The 21,692-nt window shown below is 46.1% G+C and overlaps 1 protein-coding gene across 1 annotated transcript; it reads left to right on the top strand.

Moving 5' to 3' along the window:
* The first annotated feature begins 19,791 nt into the window (after nt 1-19,791).
* On the top strand, nt 19,792-21,221 carry LOC136534514 (octanoyltransferase LIP2, mitochondrial-like). The gene is made up of 2 exons (XM_066526942.1): nt 19,792-19,917; nt 20,586-21,221. Exons 1-2 carry the CDS (start codon nt 19,792-19,794, stop codon nt 21,219-21,221), a joined length of 762 nt encoding a protein of 253 aa, XP_066383039.1.
* Nucleotides 21,222-21,692: the final 471 nt, after the last annotated feature.

Raw genomic sequence — 21,692 nt, 5'->3', positions numbered from 1 at the left:
GATCAAGGGGGAGCTACACCCTTGCGCGGGTGCTCCAACGAGGACTAGTGGGGAGTGGCGACTCTCCGATACCTCGGCAAAACATCGCCACGTTCCTTTCTCTCTCTATTTACTTTGATCACTTACTTTGAGTATTTACTTTGAGAAATTCAATACTTGTTTTACATCCATAGAATTGCTTGCTAGAGTAAGTTTGGAACATAGGTTACGAGGTTGTTGTGCATTAGTTTGATATAAACACTTTTCTAGGCACAAGGGGTTAATTGGGCTATCCGTAGGATTTGATTATTGCAAGGAATTTAGAATTAGCCCAATTCACCCCCCCTCTTGGGCATCTTGATCCTTTCAATTGGTATCAAAGCCTCGTGCTCATGTTTTTAAGCTTAATCGCTTAGAGCAAGATGTCTCATGGGGATGGACCTCCTCCTATCTTTGAGGGAGATGATTTTCCATATTGGAAAATCTGCATGGAAGCGTACTTAGAAGCTCTAGATGTTGGAATACTTAGAGCCGCCTCTCAAGGGTTCCCAACACCTAAGAATGCCGCACAACTTCAAGGCGATGAAGTGAACTATGAAAAATGGAATGCAAAGGCTCGCAACACAATCTTTAGAGGCCTTTGCAAAGATGTGTTCAATCGTGTAAGGAACCACAAAGATGCCCATGCACTATGGTCGGACGTTTGTGCGCTCCATGAGGGAACTAAGAGTGAGCGTGAGGAACACTATCATATTGTAATTAAAAAGCTAAATTCTTTTAAGATGTTTCCCAAAGAAAGTGCTAATGAGATGTATTCTCGATTAAATGTTCTTGTAGAGGAAGTCAATGGGCTTGGACTTACTCAAATGTCACCATCCGATGTTGTGAGAAAAATCTTGAGTGTCCTCCCCATTGACAAATATGGGCACATTGTGACCGTGCTATATCAAGGTGATCTTTCCGCCGCTATACCGACATAAATCTTGGGAAAGATCAATGCTCATGAGATGTACATGCACATCACACCACAAGATGGCTCATCCTCTACAAAGAAGAAAGAGAAGGACTTAGCATTCAAAGCTAGCCAAGACAAGGGCAAAGCAAGACTTGAGTATGAGAGCTCAAGTGATGAAGATGATGAAGAAAGCCTTGCCCTCATGGTGAAGAAGACCACCAAGATGCTAAAAAGGCTAAACAAGAGTGGCATCAAGTTTGATGGCAAGAAGAAGAAGAAGTTCTTCACTAGCTCAAGAAGAAAGCCAATCTCCGAGATGGATTGCTACAATTGTGGCAAACTTGGCCACCTAGCTCATCAATGCACAAAGCCTAAGAAAGACAAGTTCAAGAATAAGGGCAAGAAAGATGATTCAAGCGATGAAGATAAAAAGAAAAAGAACAAGCCCTACAAGAAGAGAGATGGCAAAAAGAGGGAGTTCTACAAGAAGAAGAAGAGTGGCAAGGCCTATATTGTCGGTGATTGGCTCACGGACATTGATTCATCAAGTGGATCATCCAATGATGATAGTGACGATGAAAAGGTGGCTGCCATTGCAATTGATCTTGCATCTTCACCGCCATCATCGCCATCATCCTCTACACACCTATGCCTTATGGCCAAAGGTGAACGCAAGGTAACTAAGAGTGATGATAGTAGTGATGATGAACATGCTAGCGATAATGATAGCGATAGCGATGATGATGACTCACCTACATATGATGATCTTGTCAAAATACTAAGAAAATATACTAAGATCATTAGAAAGAGTAGAGCTACAAATGAAAAACTTGATGCTAAAAATGATTCACTCTTAGCTAAGTGTGATACATTAGAAAAGGCTAATGATGAGCTCAAAGAAACAAATGATTCTATATCATCCAAACTCAAGGAGCTCAAATCTTCTAAGAAAGAGCTTAAAGATAAAAATGATAAACTTGAGTGGGTGCACAATGAGCTTATCACTAGTCACAATAAACTAAAAGATGAATATACAACTCTAAAGATCAATTATGATACACTTATTATTGCATAAGAATTCTTACCAAATGAGCCACATGATGCTACTAACCATGTTGTTAAGATTGATATAGCTACCTCATGTGATGATTTAATTGATGAAAGCATTGAGCATGGATCTAGTAGTAAGGGCAAGCAAGTGGTTGAGTGTAATGACTATGATGAGTATGTCAAGCTCAAGAGTGACAATGAGAAGCTCATGAAAGATCTTGAAGAGATAAAAAGTCACAACACCATTGTACTAGAAACTCTTGATCACGACAAAGAGGTGATCCTTGAGAATGAGAAGCTAAAAGAAGAAATCAAGAAACTCAAGGAGGAGAAGAACAATGATATTCTCAAGGAAGAGAACAAGAAGCTCAAGATGGAGAAAGAGCATCTCAAGGTGGGATTGAGCAAGTTTGCTAGAGGCAAGCATCTCCAAAGTGAGCTACTCATGAATACCGTCATGAAGATGGATAGAAGTGGCATTGGATATATGGCAAGTGTAGAGAAGAAGAAGGCTCAAGCTCAACACCAACAATTAAAGCCAAAGCCAAAGCCAAAGAGATGTTTTGAGTGTGGACAAGAAGGCCACTTTGCTCATGAGTGTCAAACTCCACCACCACATCCCTTGCCCAAGCATGCTAGATCCTTTGCTTTCAATGCTCACTACATGCTTAGAAAAGATTCAAGTGGAAAGATGAAAGTCATGTTCTTAGGTCCCCCAACAAGAGTAGGCCTAAGAAAATTTGGGTGGCTAAGTCACTTGTTGAGAAGGTGAAGGGCCCTCAACAAGCTTGGATTCCTAAAGCTTGAATCTCTTGTGTGTAGGTGAACTACAAGATCGGTGGAAGTCATTGGGTTATTGATAGTGGTTGCACTCAACATATGACCGGTGATCCTCGTATGTTCACCTCACTAGATGAAGAGGTAGATGGACAAGAGAAAATAACATTTGGAGATAATTCAAAGGGCAAGGTTAAAGGATTGGGCAAAGTGGCAATCTCAAATGATCATTCCATCTCCAATGTGCTCTATGTTGCTTCATTGAGCTTCAACTTGCTATCCGTTGGGCAATTGTGTGATCTTGGCTTTCAATGCTTATTCACCGAGAAGGAGGTTGTTGTATCCAAGGTAGATGACAATCAAGTGATATTCAATGGATTTAGATACAACAACTTATATCTAGTCGACTTCACCTCCAAAGATGCAAACTTGAAGACTTGCCTATTCACCAAAACAACACTTGGGTGGCTATGGCATAGAAGACTTGCTCATGTTGGGATGAGCTCACTCAAGAAGCTTATGAAGAATGATTTGGTGAGAGGGTTGAAGGATGTGAAGTTTGAGAAGGACAAGCTTTGTAGTGCATGTCAAGCCGGCAAGCAAGTTGCAAACACTCATCCAACCAAAGCTTTCATGTCAACCACAAGAGTGCTAGAACTCCTACACATGGATTTATTTGGATCAACAACATACAAAAGTTTAGGAGGAAATCTCTATTGTCTTGTGATTGTGGATGACTATTCAAGGTATACATGGGTGTTCTTTCTTCATGACAAATCCGAAGTTGCATCTTGCTTCAAGAAGTTTGCCAAGAGAGCTCAAAATGAATTTGAAGTGAAGCTCAAGAAGATAAGAAGTGACAATGGCAAAGAGTTTGACAACACAAACATAGAAGCTTATTGTGATGAAGTTGGAATCAAACATGAAGTCTCCGCAACCTATACTCCTCAACAAAATGGTGTGGTTGAGAGGAAGAACCGGACTTTGATCACTCTTGCAAGGACAATGCTAGATGAGTACAACACCCCCGAAGCTCTATGGGCAGAAGCAATCAACACCACATGTTATGCATCCAACCGCCTATTTCTTCAAAAGTTCCTTGTCAAGACTCCGTATGAGTTGCTCAATGGGAAGAAGCCGGACGTCTCCTTCTTTAGGGTGTTTGGTTGCAAGTGCTACATCTACAAGAAGCGGCAACACCTAGGGAAGTTTCAAAGACGTTGTGATATAGGTTTTCTTGTTGGTTACTCATTGAAGTCCAAAGCATATAGAGTATTTAATCATGCCACCGGCTTGGTTGAAGAAACATATGATGTGGAATTTGATGAATCTAATGGCTCCCAAGGAGCACATGAGAATCTTGATGATGTAGGTGATGAACCATTGAGGGAGGCTATGAAGAATATTCCGGTGGGAGACATTAAGCCAAAAGATGATGAAGATGATGTATAAATCATTAACCAACCTTCTTCATCAAGTGTACCACAAGATGGTGAAAAAGATGGAAGAGTAGAAAATGAAGATACTCATATCTCCCATGAGTAAATGGTGGTACAAGCACAAGATGTTGATGCTCCACAACCTCCTCCTCAAGTGGTTAATAGAAGAAATACACCTCTCCTACAAGATCATCCACAAGATCTCATCATAGGGAGTCCAACAAAGGGGGTGATGACTCGATCTCAAAAACTTACTTCATTTATTGCTCATCACTCTTTTGTCTCTTGCTATGAGCCTACCAAGGTAGAAGAAGCTCTTAAAGATCTGGATTGGATCAATGCCATGCATGAAGAGTTGAACAACTTTACTCGCAATGAAGTTTGTAATCTTGAAGAGCGACCAAAAGGTGCAAGAGTCATTGGAATAAAGTGGGTGTTCCGAAACAAGCAAGATGATCAAGGTGTTGTTGTGAGGAACAAGGCAAGACTAGTTGCAAAGGGGTTCTCTCAAGTTGAAGGTTTGGATTTTGGAGAGACCTTTGCACCAGTTGCAAGATTAGAAGCCATCCGTATCCTTCTTGCATATGCATCACATCATGAAATGAAACTATATCAAATGGATGTGAAAAGTGCATTCTTAAATGGCTTTATCAATGAACTAGTCTATGTTGATCAACCTACCGGGTTTGAAGACCCTAGATGTCCTAATCATGTTTATAGGTTGTCCAAGGCACTATATGGGCTTAAGCAAGCCTCAAGAGCTTGGTATGAGCGCCTTCGGGACTTCCTTATTAAGAAGGGCTTCACCATTGGGAAGGTCGACACCACACTATTCACCAAGAAGCTTGATGGGCATATCTTCATTTGTCAAGTATATGTCGATGATATCATCTTTGGATCATCAAATGAAGACTCATGTAAAGAATTTGGTGAATTGATGTCTAAGGAGTTCGAGATGTCAATGATTGGTGAGCTTACATTCTTTCTTGGTTTTCAAGTCAAGCAAATGAAAGAAGGCATCTTCATCTCTCAAGAGAAATACACAAAAGATCTTCTCAAGAGATTCAAGATGGATAAATGTAAGCCAATCAAGACCCCAATGCCTACAAATGGACATCTCAACCTAGATGAGGGAGGTAACTCGGTTGATCAAACTCTCTACCGTTCTATAATTGGTAGCTTGTTATATTTAACCGTATCTAGGCCCGACATCATGTTTAGTGTGTGTATGTGTGCTAGATTTCAAGCTAGTCCTAAGGAAACACATTTAATTACCGTAAAAAGAATCCTTAGGTATCTTAAGCACATACCAAGCATTGGCCTTTGGTATCCCAAAGGAGCTTTATTTGAATTAATTGGCTATTCCGATTCGGACTACGCCGGATGCAAAGTTGATAGAAAGAGCACATCCGGAGGGTGCCATTTGCTTGGTAGATCACTTGTGTCTTGGTCCTCCAAGAAACAAAATAGTGTGGCTTTGTCCACCGCCAAAGCGGAATACATTGCCGCGGGTGCTTGTTGTGCACAAATATTATACATGAAACAAACTTTACTAGACTATGGAGTAGTTCTAGAGAAAGTACCTCTTTTGTGCGACAATGAAAGTGCGGTAAAACTTACAAATAATCCGGTTCAACACTCTCGCACCAAGCATATAGATATCCGCCATCACTTTCTAAGAGATCATGTAGCTAAAAATGATATATCACTAGAAGGTGTAAGATCCGAAGATCAATTAGCGGATATCTTCACTAAACCGCTAGATGAGGCTACATTTTGTAGATTGCGGAATGAGTTCAATGTACTTGATTTTAGTAACTTCACTAAAAATTGAGCTTGTGTTGTCCCTTGCATTCATTGTAATATACAACATGTTTAATTTATGACAATGCACATAGGGCTTGTCTAACATGGTTAAGATAACCGCCGAAAAGCGTGTGAAGAAGCTTAACCTTGGATCAAACTTGACAAGCAACTACATTTACTTACAAGTATTGCATATGCATGAATGTTGTTTTTATCATTTTGTTCCATTTGCTCTCTTGTTGCCTATTTTCTTAAAAAGAATTATAGCCTAAGGCAAAATATTTTGAAAAATATGAGGGTTTGAGAGAGGTCACTCACATCAGTCCCAATTAGTGTTTATTTGGATCTTATTCAAGTTGGGACTTAATTGGGAACAGGTAGCGCGAAGGAAGGTTGAAGGTTTGCTAGAAAAGCTGCACCAGACACTGCTGTCCAGCGTCCGGTCAGTTCACAGGAGGTGAACTGCTACTGAAGGAGTGACCAGACGCTGCGTCTGTGCGTCCGGTCAGGAAGGGTTCAGCGTCTGGTCGATTGAAGGATGACCAAGTTGTACTGACCGGACCCTGCCTGCGTCCGGTCATGGACCACCGGACGCGTCCGGTCCCGATTCTAGAGGATTTGGACCTCTCTGGAATCGACCGGACGCTGGATGGTAGCGTCCGATCGCTACCACCGGAGCGTCCGGTCAGTGGATCTCGCGTGGCTTTAGGACTCTTTTCGGTTTCCTTCTCTGTCGCGTCAGTGGATCTTTTTATAACGGCAGTTCCTTCGCCTTGACTCACCGTGACCTAGCCCAAGCCGCCGCCAAGTCACACCGCCGTAGCCTAGCCGCGCGCCACCGCCACCACCACCGCGCTCGGCCCCCTCGCTAGCCACGCGCCACCGTCCCACGCGCCACCGCGCTTGCTCACCCACGCCTCTGCAGCATCGCCATGCTCCAGCCTCCTCGCGCCCAAGCTCACCGCTCCACCATTGCCAAGGCTGCCAGTCATCATGCCGAAGTGCCCTAGCCCTACCATCCCCTTGATTGGTAAGGCAAATTTTGTGTTTCAATCTTGATCTCCACTTTTGTGACCTAGATCAAATTTTCAATGCACTGATTCCCCATTGCGTTCAGGGCTTTTGACCTAACCCTAGCCGGTTCTAAGATCCCCCGCGTGCCATCTTATCTCTTCTTGGATCGCTGATCGTCAGGTAGAAAGCCACTCGATTCAAGTTCACATCTACATTGCTTTCTCTATTAGGATTTCGCATCTATTAGACATATGGTATTTATTTGTATATCCATCTACTCTATCATGCAGCGAGTCGGTTCCGTTGTGTTACGTCTGGCAGTTGGCAGTCAACTCGGAGCCAAGCTCGCGAGTAAGGATCGAGGCCAAGCCTTGAAAGCGGCAGTTTGATAGTTGATCTTCATCAGCGGCAGTTCACCATCTTGTCAGTTCAGATGGCTCACACCAAGAATGTTGGTGGTGGCCTAGGTGATGATGATCGGAGGCTCCCGCCTCGCCAGCCAGCCGGATCTAAGGGCAAGTCAACTAAGCAGGTGACATCCAAGAAGCGGAAGTACCCCGATGCAGAGACAGCGAGAGCAGCAGCTGTTGCAGAGGCTGCAGAGCGTGCCGAGAGAGGTGGTGCCCGTAGTGGAGTTATCATTGTAGATCAGCCAGTTTCACCCGCAGTCAGAGCTGCGATTGAGGATGTTGAGCATTGTCATGGTAGTCCAGCTAGGACTGCCACGTTTGCAGGACGACGGGTTGCCATTGAGGAGGGTCTGTCAGTACAGCAGTAGCCCCCACCAGTAGAGCCTTAGCCAGCCTAGGAGACTCAGGAGGGTCAGGAGACCGAGCCGGCACCTCAGCTACGCCGCTCGAGTCGTACCAGTGCCGTAGTTCCACCGAGGCCAGTTACACAGCGTAGGGGTTCACGCCCTCTGCCCAGACCACAGGGTCCGCCTCCAGTGGTACACCTCGACTTGAGGGCCGCTACAGCCAGGCAGGTTTAGCAGCTGCGGTTTGTTGAGTTTGAGGTCTGGTTTCCTCTGAGGAGGGATGAGAGAGCAGCTGAGGGGTTCTACACGCCACTGTAGGAGGATTTCTACAATGCCTATCTCAACAGTGGGGCAGTGTTCAGATCTCAGAGAGTCTATCAGATAGAGTCTATTGTGGCAGCAGCTGGAGAGAGCATTCGGCCATACTTATCATATTTGCCAGGACTAACAGATTTGATTAGACGGACGGGCATATATGTACCATCTTGGGTCCGTCAGTTTTATGCTTCACTCTACATCGATCCACATCACAGATTCATTCACTTTGCTTTCAAAGGCAAAGACTACAGAGTGACGAGTGGTAGAGCCAGAGAGATACTGAGGCTATAGGAGCAGCCTGTTAAAATGCATGAGGTTTGCTATGGACAGTAGGAGCCTCCCAGGCGTCCTCATGGAGGGCAGGTGCCCCCTACAGATTTAGTGCGGCATTGCTTCAAGGAGCCATTTGGTGAGGGGTCGAGCAGGAACCCTAGTGACTTGACTCCTACAGCGAGGGTACTAGAGGCCATCATTAGGAGGACACTGCTTCCCAGGTTGGGATACAGGGAGGGCCTGACTCGCTTACAGCTCTGGCTTCTCAATGCCATCATGTAGAGGACAGTATTTGACATCTGGGACCTCCTTCTTTCAGAGATGGAGGATACTATAGCTGAGGGGTTCAAGGGTCGCAGGCAGCTTCCCTATGCTCACTGGATCATGTTCCTCATCCGCAGAGTAGTGCTTGATAAGCCCCCTGGCATGATGGATGAGTATACAGGTGCTACCACAGAGTTCCCAACTTACAACCTATCACAGAGGATTAGACACACCACTCCTCAGGCACCTAGTCAGCCTAGCCGTCGCCTCGACGTGCCAGAGTCCGCAGCTCAGCAGGATGAGATCATCAGAGGGATTGTAGCCACTGAGGAGGAGGAGCTAGATGCACAGTAGGAGGTGAGCGAGTATAGTGACAGCTCTGATGACGACTACTAGCCTATACCTCAGATGCCTCCACGCAGACACGATGTAGAGGCTGGTAGCTCCAGTTCTGCTCCACATGCTCTGTAGACAGACCCCACTCTCATTGCTATTCTTGAGCGGATGCAGCAGGATCAGACACGACAGGCACAGGAGACAGCTACCAACTTCGCACAGTTTTAGGTTCATCAGGACGAGTTTCAGCGGCAGCAGCAGCTCCTTCAGCACCAGCAGTTACTTATGCAGCAGCATGTAGTGATAGCCATTGGGATCCCACTGCCACAGACTTCGCCCCAGCTTGCACAGCCTCCTACCACTTCGATGACTCTAGCAGTACAACCCATCGGGCTCCAGAGTCAGGGACAACCTCCAGCTTAGTTTACTTCACCTCCTGTACAGGTGTCCTAGTGGTTAGCCTCACCTAGTGTAGCCCCGCAGTTCACTCCTTATCACACGGGTTTCTCACCAGAGCAGACTTCCTCGCTATTCGTGCCTAAGATGGCAGTCTCCAAGAGTCTTGGAGCATCATTCAGCGAGTTAACCGGCATGCCTACTCTGCCTCACATGCATACTGCCGGTCCGTCTACAGCAGCTCTAGCTATCATGACTACTCAGAGGCTCCCCTTGTCTGTCGCCTCATCAGATCCTACGACAGACATACTTGTAGCTTCACAGGCAGCACCAGCCCCAGCTCAGACCCAGACCGCTTTAGCGACACTTCCTGCTTCAGAGGGTCAGTCACTTCAGAGCTCAGGGTCAGATGATGATGGCGCCCAGTTCCATCTTGCTCCACATACTTCAGTGCCCGACTCGTCCGCTGCAGCCCCGCCGACCGACCCGTAGGTTTTGGTGTTTGACGCCAAAGGGGGAGAGGGTTTGAGTATGTAGACTTAGGGGGGAGCGAGTTTTAGAGGGATCTAGTTATCTAGTATTAGCTTAGTATATACATTTGGAGTTTTATTTGTGTGATACACTATTACTTATGCATTCGTGTGTTTACTTTCATGCATATTATTATATATATGTGATAGTGCTATCTACGTGATTGTGACATATGACATGTGTGTGATTTCTACTTTGCATTATCTATATGTCATATCACTAGTGTAATGCTCATTTGCTTTTGCTTCCGCGTTTATAGTTCGAAGCAAATGAGCTTTGTTATTTGTACTCATGCTTAATTCATATCTTTTGAGTACATTGTGTTGGCTTGGCTCATATAAGCTTGACTAACTCTTTTGTTCTTATCGACAAAAGCTTATATGAACCAAGCCCGTTAAAAACCTCACTCCATAACATACTTGAGGTAGTATTGTCATCAATCACCAAAAAGGGGGAGATTGAAAGCATCTAGGCCCCTAGTTGGATTTCGGTGATTAATGTCAATACAAGATTACTATAACTAATGTGTGTTTTGCAGAGGCAATTAAGTTAGGTCATGGTAATAGAGATCGATTAGGCAATCGAGGTTGTCATGCCCCTACGATGGAAATCGTTTTGGTTCTCAAAGGATGGACGACAAGGTTAAAGATGACTAGTTCTAAGTGTCAATTGGAGTTGGAGAGACACTTAGAGTAGTTTAGGACTTTGTTTTTTTTCCTTTGGCCATACTATGAAGGGGGGTATGAATGGGTAGCTTGACCTAGTTGAGTCTAGTGAGTTAGGTGTGGTGCACACTTACTTAAACTAGCTCTAGGTAGCTCCTATGAATGCCTAAGATCCTTTGGAGCAAACTTCATTCATATATGTTCGAAAGTTTGAAGTGAATGGAGTGTCAAACACTGACCGGACGCTGGCTCCGGTGCGATCGGACGCTGGCCGTAGGGTCCGGTCAGTTCATTTGACTGAGGTGATCAAGTCTAGGGTGACTGGACGCTGGAAGGTCATGTGACCGGACGCTGAGGGCCAGCATCCGGTCGACTCCAGTAAGGGTCCAGACTTGGAAAAGAGTGACTGGACGCGTCCGGTCAGTGATGACTGGACCCTGAGTATCCAGCATCCAGTCATTTACAGTAAGCATCCAAGAGCGACCGGACGCGTCCGGTCGGTACTGACCGGACTCTGACAGCGTCCGGTCATCACTTGAAAACTGTTTGCGGGTTGAACTGACCGGAGCGTCCGGTCAAAATGATCGGAGCGTCCGGTCATCCCGCAGAAGCTCATAACGGTTCGTTTTTCAGGCTGCCTTATAAATAGGAGCTCCACTCGTGAGTGGAGTAACTTTTGCTCATTCCAACAGCTGAGAAACACGTTTGTGAGTGCCAAGAAGAGCAAGGTCCTAGTGAGGTGTTTGTGATTTGAGAATCCAAGAGAGTAGCCTCACTAGCAAATCAAGAGTAGCAAAGTGTGCATCCATCTTCTCATTAGGCTTCGCGTGGTCAAGTGAGAGTTCGTGCTTGTTACTCTTGGTGATCGCCATCACCTAGACGGCTTGGTGGTGATTGGGAGTTTGGTGTTCACCCGGCGGAGCTTGTGGGTGACCCAACTCAAGTTGTGAGCGGCTTTGGGTGATTCGCCGTGACGGAGTGTCAAAGAATCAACCCGTAGAGAGCACTTGATCCTTGTGCGGATCAAGGGGGAGCTACACCCTTGCGCGGGTGCTCCAACGAGGACTAGTGGGGAGTGGTGACTCTCCGATACCTCGGCAAAACATCGCCGCGTTCCTTTCTCTCTCTATTTACTTTGATCATTTACTTTGAGTATTTACTTTGAGAAATTCAATACTTGTTTTACATCCATAGAATTGCTTGCTAGAGTAAGTTTGGAACATAGGTTACGAGGTTGTTGTGCATTAGTTTGATATAAACACTTTTCTAGGCACAAGGGGTTAATTGGGCTATCCGTAGGATTTGATTATTGCAAGGAATTTAGAATTAGCCCAATTCACCCCCCCTCTTGGGCATCTTGATCCTTTCATAATGCACTTTAAGTATGGGAATGCTTAGGTCATGTACTGCGTTATTTAGTTTGTCGGCACATACTTATAGTATTATTGTGTTGTTTAATGTGTCATAGTATTAGACTTTTCATTACGTAGTTGTATTCATTATTTGTGGTCATAATATTCAATTTAATATTACGGACGTAGTGAAATGTGATCACGTGCTGCAAACAAAACCTAATGAAGTAGGTCATTATATAATTCAACACACAAAACACATGAAATGGCATGTGTGAACATATACCAAACTAGGGTACAGAGGCCCTGAACTAAATCTAACATGCCTTAGGTAATTGAAGCGAACAACAAGCACAAGAAATGTCATGTGAGAACATGTACCAAACAAGGGTATATAGTTTATTCGACTAAACCTAACATGCCTTAGGTAATTAAACCAAACAACAAACACATGGATGTACCATGTGAATAAGATAGGGTCGTCCTAGTAGTGTGGCCACATAGCAAATTGTGTTGCACCTTCTCCACAGTAGCCTTCCATTGTTGGTGGTGGTGGTGGCAGGGGTGATGGTGGAGGCCCCTTGTTCTTGTGATTAGGGCAGGTGCAATATGGATCATTGCAGAGTGCCTCCTATGAACCGGCATCATTATTATTGTTGTTGTCCTGTCTGTCGTCCTTGTAACCGCTGCTAACTTTCCTTTCTAGATTGAAGATATGGTCCTGCAGGTAGTAGATGTACTCCACATGCAGATAAATAGGTCGAGGATCGACCCACCTAGTGAACCCACAATTTTCTTTGGCCAAGGAAGACTGTAATAAGTATGTCATGTAAGTTCTATAGAAGAGGAACATGTTGAAGAAACAAATAGTAATAGCAATTACCCATGCTCGCGGGCATTTAAGGAAACGACGACCTCCATCTATTCCATCGATGAACATCTGCACTAGGCAGTCCTCACCATGCATGCATTTTAGCCACTCTTCTTTCCGTTCATCGTATCCTCTCAGTGGTGCCTCTTTGGTGAAATCACTTTTGCTCTCAACTAGGAACCTCTCATAAAGAGCTTCCTCAAAGAAATCAGGACCAAGAGAACCCTCTCACACAATGGTAGTTCCCTTCCCCTTTCCTCTCCCTCTGGACAACCCTCCAGACATTGGTACTACAACGAAAGAAAATACTAGTTGGGAAGTAAGTAGCAATGCATCCAACATTGCGTATATATAGGCAGAGGCAGGTTTAGTTGTCGTTTCAATGTGTCATAACTGGTCACTGAAAAGCCTAGATTCATTTCCTGAAAAGTCTATTCATCGTTGATATGATAAATCACTGAAAAGCCTAGATGCTATAGGTGTACTATGTAAGTAAAATGATAAATTGCTGCTGTCATTGTACTCCTCGTCCTTGTAACTGAAAAGTCTATTTTCATTGTCTGAAAAGCCTAGATTCGTTCACTGTTACTGAAAAGCCCAGATTCATCTGCAAAGCATCTATACGATATGATTGGACTATACACGTTCTAATGAATTTACATTTAATCTGTGTACTACATTTGTGACTTTTTAGCAGTGTAGTATAATTAATGATTCACAGAAAAAAAATCGTAAGAGTTTCCCTTGTTTCAGGAGCATTCACGATTACAAATAGAGACATCATTATATAATCCAAACATTTAACCATCCAAAGAGCACAATACAACAACATCGAACATCACATGCATAGTCCAAATAGTCCACAATGTCTATACAGTCCCAAATAGTTATAGAAAAGTAACTACAAAGTCCATAATAGTACATAATAACATCTACCACAAACCCTCACTGCCTCCTAGTCTTACCCTTACCCTTGTGACCAAGAGCACAGGTGCCCGGAGTGTAAGGGTCAGGTGGACGGCGTCGCCTAGTGCCTGAAGGCTATGTAGGCTGAGTCAAGGGAGCGTCCTGGAGCTGAGACTGGCCAAGCTCCTCGTGTCTCTGGTCCACCTTGTCATCGTCCTTGTACGCAATGCCTATGGACCATATAGGTGCTTAGCTAGAGGAACCTAAGCCTCCTCTGCCTATGGAAGAAACATGCACATCTTGCGTCATGGTTGTCCTACAACCACAACGAGCAGCCGCATGGCGTAGCCGACATGACAACCTCTGTTGTACAAAATTATGTTAACTGAAAGAATTTAACGTATTAATAATATGTTTGAAAGAATATTTTGAATCTTACGTCTAGGAAGCTACGCGTGTCGTCGTCCCTGACACTTGGATGAAAGCGCTCAATGTCTTCAATGGAGCATTTGAGGGTATTGCCCTGCAACAAAGTTCTCAGTAATAATACTTCTCAACAGATAGCAACAAGTTTTGTTTTCTTTTGTAGAAGAAAAAATCACTAAACAACTACTAGGACTAAACCCATCCAAATTTGTACCGTCAACTACAAGTCATCACAATATCCATTTGGTCATGCATCAAACTCCATCCAGTCCTCTTCTAAAGGCATGATTAAATTAATTATAAGGATGCTACGACTCAAAGGTGCCACTAACTAAAATAGATATCTCTAACGTATAATGTATTGGTATGCAACTTAACATAGAAAAATAAGGCAATTGACTTACTACTCTATCCAAGATTGGTCCTGCCTCCACCTACCTTCCTGCACGAGTAGATTGGTTGTACATCGTGTCTTCATCATCGGAGGACTCAATGTCAGCGTAGTCATCTTCTATCCATTGTAGCCTCAGGCTGCAATGTGTCACACCTTGGTACCAAGCTTGGTAGCGCCTAAACTCACGGTTCGTGTGTGGCTCGTTGTTCTCATCAACATTGTCGTGCAATAGAGCCCATTGTTCAATGTAGTATTGGTGGTGCTTCTCCCAATCAAAAATCTTTCTGTTCTTTTGACAATCCAACCTGCATGTATGTCATCATTACTTCAATCCATGTACATGTCACCATATTAATGAAAATGGACCATCATGAGACAATTGAAATAGCAAAACACTTACTTGTGTAAGTCAACGCCAGTCGAGAATGGAGCCATTGGCCAAAGTTGTGTCACTCCAAATTGGCGTGCAACTCTATCTGGTATATGGAACTTGGCAGCATAGAAACAGATTAGAGGGCACCTCATCCTATAGAAGTCATCGTCGCACCCACACATGTTGCTCAACTAAAAAGGAAGTGCCCCCTCTCCATCATACGGCTCCCACGACACCTGCAACATATCCAAACAAGATGTTAGATGCTATACTAAACCATTTCAAACCAGCATGGAAAATAAAATTTACTTACACTAGACACCGTGAGTATGTCTAGCTCATTCATGAACTCAATGTATGCCCACTGTAACCTCGCATGTGGAACCCTAACCTGGTCCCAAAGGTATGCCCACGTCGGCTGTCGACATGGAGGCTAACCTAGGAACCACTCACGACGAGCCAGAACCTCGGGACGGCCAACTGGTACATGAGCCCACATCCACAACTAGAGCAGGTACATGCATCCACCAAGTGATGTTGTGGATGAAGTCCAACGATATGCCTCACAAAGCTGCTGGTAAAGAAAACCCAAGACTACAGAGCCCCAGCTGTACTGACCTACCTGGTCCCAGTCACTGAGGCAGTGGACCCACATCCATGACACAGTGTCACCCATGGCATCAGGGAAAAGAATGTAGGCAAACATGTGTAGGATTCACGCCCTATAGTAGTACCCAACTGACTCCTCATCTACCTCCTCGGGGCACTGTGCGAACTCTTACCGGAGCCAAGAGATTAGAACTCCAAAAGTGCGAGCCCCTTGCTCGCCAACCTCATGCCCAAGGAAGGCCTCTACTCATGCTCTCCAACCTTCTGACCTGCACTGCCCAGTCATGGCGTTGCCATAAATCCTTAGACCTAGCATCTTCTAACAGTCCTGGAGCGTGCCTATCATCTCTCCGAAAGGTAAGTGAAAGATGTGAGTCTCCGGCTGCCACCTACATTTTAGACAAAGCAAGATTACATGTCAACAAGACAAGCGCATGAACAAATGGCCATGAATGGAGGCAATGATTGAAGATAATACCTATCAACCAACGCAGTTATGGCCGCTGAGTTGAACTTGGGCAACCCACGATGAACCTAAAAAGAGATGACATCCAGGCCAGCTCTTTGCAGGAAAGGAGTGTACCTATTATCGTACTGCATGTCCAAGAACCCATTGTGGATTCTAGGATGAAGGAGCATAAGGTCCTGCATTGAATAAAATATAGTCTCCTGTTACTTCATGAACACATGTATGCTCACAAAAAAATTGAACAAAACGTATAGATTATTACCTACCCCTCTGCTATGAAACGTCCTCGGTGGGTCTCCTCGTACGTTGGGTCAAGCAGGTGGAATTGCGCCATCCTACAAAAAAAAGTCAATGAAATAGAAATTCAATATACAATGAAACATGAACTTAGAAATGTACAAGTAATTGTCACAATTACAAGCATAAACTAAGACATGCATAATTAATTAAATGAATACGACAAATATGAAATAATGAAAACAACCAATAGTCGCACCTCACTAATCTGCCAATGCCAAGTGCGTGAATTATGGCCCATTCTACCACACTTGCTGGCTCAGGGTCAGTAATAAATGGGGTTCCTCTTCCATGCCTCGTTCTTCCAGGTATCTAATCCATAACCATCCTGTGTCTCGTCCTCTTCCTTGATCCACGCTTGTTCCAACGGTAAGCTAGATATGTAATGTACTTTGGCCCATCATATGGAGGCCACTCTCCAGGGTCCCAAAAAGGCACGAAGCGGGAGCTCCATGTGTGCACAAGCATGTCGACACTGAACTCATGAGGTATCCTACTCTTAATATTATAGTTGCGATGCCTAGCTACTGCCACCAAATGGGAACATAGAAAGTGGTACTTCCTTGGTTTACCACAAGTGCATGTGAAATCTTGGAGGATTACCACATGCATCCTCGACTCTGGGACCTCACCATCGGATGTTGTACCGCCCCTATGCTCGACCTGACAAGTCCCTATGGCGTGGTCAAAGCATGTAACCTCATGTGTGCCAGCCCTTTCATTTGCCTTCTCTAGGTGTGCCTTTGGTTTCGGAGCCCATATCTCTCCATCACTCCGCAACTTCAATGTATGGGCGTGTCTATCGTTGAACCAGGCAACAAGCTTGTAGAAGGTGAATTGAATGACTGCATTCATGGACATACCACATATCCCCAATAGCAACTTATTGAATGACTCCACCATGTTATTGCACTAAAACTCGTACCTCCATCCACCGGCGTCATGAGCTCTTGTCCATTTCTCCAAATCCCTCATCAAACATGTGAGTCATTGTCTCCCTTCTGCATTTGATGTGGTTCTGACCTGCTCCAAGTTTTTCTAAAAGTACTTATCCTCAAGCTGTCGAGCAGCCTCCTAAAATAGATCAAAGTTATCCTTCACACCATCCTTCCAGAGTAGATTCTCAGCAAGGTGTCGAGTACACCAATGATGGTGCAAAGGTGCATACCCCTCTATCCACTCTCGCATGGCATTAAGTGTGCCCTGGTGCCTATCAGATATGACACCAACCTCCCTGTTAGGCCCAACCACATGTATCCAGACTAGCCTCAAGAACCATCACCAAATGTCATTGTTCTCCTTCTCAACCAAAGCAAATGCCAAAGGAACCAACTTGTTGTTCGTGTCACAGGATATGGCAATAAGAAGTGTGCCCTAGTATTTGCTAATCAAGAACGTACCATCAATGAAGAAGACAGGATGACAGTGCCTAAAGGCCTCGACATACTGAGAGAAGCACTAGAAAGCATGGAAGAATATCTATCTCCCATCCTTCCATGCATTTGGTTTTGGGATGTACTCATAATGCATGCCTGGATTCACCACTTTAATTGCATTGAAAAGTACTAGCAACTGCTCATACCCATCCTCCCAGTACCCATATATCATCTTCCACACTCGCTGCTTAGCCCTCCAAGCTTTACCATAAGTTATCACATAACCTCCATACAATGCCTCAATGGTCCTAATAATTGTCCTAACCTTCATGTTGGGTTCTCCCTGCAATATTCTCATCAACCGCTTGGCAATGAGGGTAGATGTCAACTGACGATGCTTCAATGTCAGCACATGGTCAGCATAATTGTGTGGCCAACAACTTTTGTGATCTTCCACTTTCTGGTGACCTTTTGCTTCCTTGCACAAACCCTCCATGGGCAGCATTCCTTATCATACACAACTGTGTAACGATGCTTCGCATATGAATGCAAGACCTTGTAAGGTCTCTTTCGTATCACTGCAAATGCCTGCAACCACCTCTTCAATGCAAGGAGGTCCTTGAATACCCTCCCATTCTCAATTACCATGTTAGGACTGGCCTCAGGAGCTTCTAGGAGCTCATCATCATGTCATTATGCACATGCCTAATCGGAATGAGCAAGATCGTTGAACTCATGAACTCTTGGATCACGGCGGTCAGGAAAGATACGCCACAGCATCTCAACATCACTCTCTATTAGCTCTCTAATAGGATGATCATCATTAGAATCAAGAGCTCTTGCCATCTCATATGGCTCCGAATCATTCATAATTTCAACACTATTGTAGCCATGGAATCCATCTCCACAGAGCACTTGCGCAGCAATAGTGGGCACATCTACATTGTCAGGAATGTCTACTGCAACATAAGTAGAAAAATGAGGAAAGAATGAAAAAATGGATGTAAAGAATGGGGTAAGCTCCCAATAACCATGCGGATAAGATACTTACTCGGATGATTATGTGTCAAAGGGATCTCATGAGGAGGATATGCCACAACATCATGAGTCTGATAAGCATCTCCAACTAGCTCATTGGGGGCAGATTGAGCATCGAGAACCATAGGTGCAACCTCCACATCCATATCAGGTTTTGGGACGGGAGGGTCGAAGTGTGCCTATTGACCCATTGGTGGGAAAAACCCATGAGGGATGGGATCAACTAACACCCGACGCACAACCACGTTCAAACATTATAGCTGGCTCTTCATAGCCGATCTCACATAATTCTTCCACTAATCCACACACCCAATTGGGATCATTCGCCTGAGGATATTGGGAGGAGAACCTAGGTGCAGTACACCCTCAACTGCAATGCCATCATCATCATCTCCAAGGCAATGTAGCTCCTCCCGAGCCCTTGCAACCATCTCACTAAATGAAGGCCTATCATTGAATAGCACAGGCACGCTTTGCATGTCAACAAACTCAACATATCCATATCGATCGCTTTCAATGGTGCCTCCATGATATATGGTCACTAGGTTGTCCATCTAGTTCAAACATGTAATGAAACACATGCCCTTTAGTCAAAAATACACGCTAACTACTAACGTGAAGGTCTCTAGTATTTAGATAAGTAAATGTATACTATGTACTAACTACTACATATATATACTAAGTACTAAATATATACCTATGTATGTATCTAACTATGCAATAACTATATACAAAAACTAGTTAACTACCAACATAAGTATCTATATATCTATCTAAATATATATCTACCTATTACACCCTAACTATTGTTAACTAAGTACTAAATTACCAATTCAAACGAATAAAGTAACTTACTTTACTGTGCAGTCGGTGGAGTGCAACAGCAAGCCGCCGGAGCGCCTTGGCGTGCCTGGGCCGGAGCTCCCGCGCGTAGGGGTAGGCGGCCCTAGCCACCAGCCCTACATGGCCGGCGGCCGCTGTGGCGTGGCGGGTAGGGGCAGGCATGGCACGGTGGACCGTGTAGGGCGGGGCAGGCCGTGGACGGGTAGGGCGGGGTGAGCCGCAACATTGAGTGGCGCGGCAGGGCAGGGCATAGCGGGCCACGACCGAGCTGGGTGGGATGGCGCGCGACGTGGCAGGCACAGCGGCAGGCGAGGGCGCGCAAGCTGTGGGCGTGGTGGCGGGCGCCGGCGAGGGCGCGGTGGCTGTGGGTGGGGCGGGGCGAGCCGCGGCGCTGAGTGGTGCGGTAGGGCGCAGCGGGCCGCGACTAGGATGGGTGGGACGCGCACGACATGGCGGGCAGGGCAGGTAGGGCAGCCAGCGAGGGCGTGCGGGCCGCGGGCGCAGTGGCGGGCGTCGGCGAGGACGCGGTGGAGGGCGGGCGCGGGCGAGGGCCGCGGGTGCAGTGGCCGCGGGTGCCCTAGCTCGAGAGAGAGAGGAAGAGAGAAAGAGAGAAAGGGAGGGAGGGCCCATATGTAAGTCAGGTCTCGATGCCAAGATCCATGGCGCCGAGCTTGGCGTCAAGGTCCACGGTGCCGAGCTGGCTGTCATGTCAGCGTCCACGCTGCCAACGTGGCCTCGACCTAAGCGCCAGAATCTATGGTGCCAAGACGTGTAAGCTCGGCGCTACAAACGATGGTGCCAAGCTAAGGGTCCATATTTTAAAATCATACCTCCAGGGACATATTTGTGAAATTTTTTCAAAAAAAGAGCTAAAAAATAAAAAAATCGGCGGTCGCGCGCATCCACCAGCAGCGGCCCTCCGCGCCGCCGCCCCACAGCCACTGGTGCCGCCCACCGTGACTCAACACCCCTCCCGCCATGCCGCCGCCCCACAGCCACTGGTGCCGCCCGCCGCAACTCAACCCCCCCCCCCACAGCCACTGGGGCTGCCCGCCATGACTCACCCCCCCCCCCTTCGTCGGCCGCGTTAGGGACCTCGTTCTGTCGCTACAGCACCCGCTGACCTACACCCTGGGCGAGCGGCGTGAGAAGGCGGAGCGAAACCTGCTCGCGTCGGATGCCGAGCTGCGCGCCCTGGGCGTCGAGCTCCACCACACAGAGCGGGGCAGCGACGTCACGTTCCACGGGCCATGGCAGGCCGTGCTATACCCGGTCCTCTCGCTCCGTGCCCTGGGGCTCGGCACGTGGAGGTACGTCGAGGGGCTCGAGTCCGCGATGATCCAGGTGGCTGCGCTCCACGGTGTCTCCGCACGTCCCGGGGACCCTGGCGAGACCAGGGTGTGGGTCGGGAACTGCAAGATCGGCGCCATCGAGGTCAGGATCTCCTCCGGGTTCACGTGCCATGGCCTGGCATTCAACATCGACCCCGACCTGGGGTACTTTGAGCACATCGTGCCATGCGGCATCGCCGGCAAGGGGGTAACGTCGCTGCGGCGGGAGGTGGGGGGCGGAGAGCTCCCGGCCGACGGGGTCATCCACGACCAGCTCGTGCAGTGCTTGGCGACAACTTTGGGTTTTACCAATGTGGAATTCAAGGATGATTCTGAACGTGGAGACCTGATTGGGGTTGCAGCTACACAATCCTGACGCGTGGTTCAGTTTGCGTTCTTTACGCCCCGTTCGCTTCGCTGAAAAAAGCCGAAACACGGTTCTGGCTGATTTGTTGTGAGAGAAAAATATTGGTCTAGCTAAAAAAACAAACTAAAAAGTATGGATTATAAGACAAGCGAACAAGGCCTTAGAACTTAGTGTGATCAAATTTTGGAAATTTTTTAATCATCTGATACGTCCTGTGATCAAATTTTGGAATTTTGGAAAGGCCTAACTTTGTCCACAGGGGGTGTTCGGCTGGTAGCTTATTCAACAGTAGTTCGGTTGATTCTGGATGATTTAATAGTGTTTTGTGAGAGAGAATAAGCTAAAACAATCTAAGACCAGATCAGCCGAACACCCCCAGTAATACTTGCATTAGAGAGAGAGGGATGCGGGGGATGGGATAGCCGCCGTCGGTATGGCGGGGCCGCGACGGTGCGCCGCCACGCTGAAGGGCGAACACCG

This window comes from Miscanthus floridulus, unplaced genomic scaffold (assembly GCF_019320115.1).
Source record: "Miscanthus floridulus cultivar M001 unplaced genomic scaffold, ASM1932011v1 os_2018_1, whole genome shotgun sequence".
NCBI lineage: Eukaryota > Viridiplantae > Streptophyta > Magnoliopsida > Poales > Poaceae > Miscanthus > Miscanthus floridulus.
Note: the sequence above shows the minus strand (reverse complement) of the source record. Positions and strands in the feature narration are given on the sequence as shown.

What these genes read in the sequence shown, in the direction of transcription:
- LOC136534514 (XM_066526942.1), top strand. Translation starts at nt 19,792, where the DNA reads ATGGCGCGCGACGTGGCAGGCACAGCGGCAGGCGAGGGCGCGCAAGCT. An exon ending in CCGCGGCGCTGAGTGGTGCG is followed by an intron (nt 19,918 to 20,585) that starts GTAGGGCGCAGC and finishes CTCACCCCCCCC; the next exon opens with CCCTTCGTCGGCCGCGTTAG.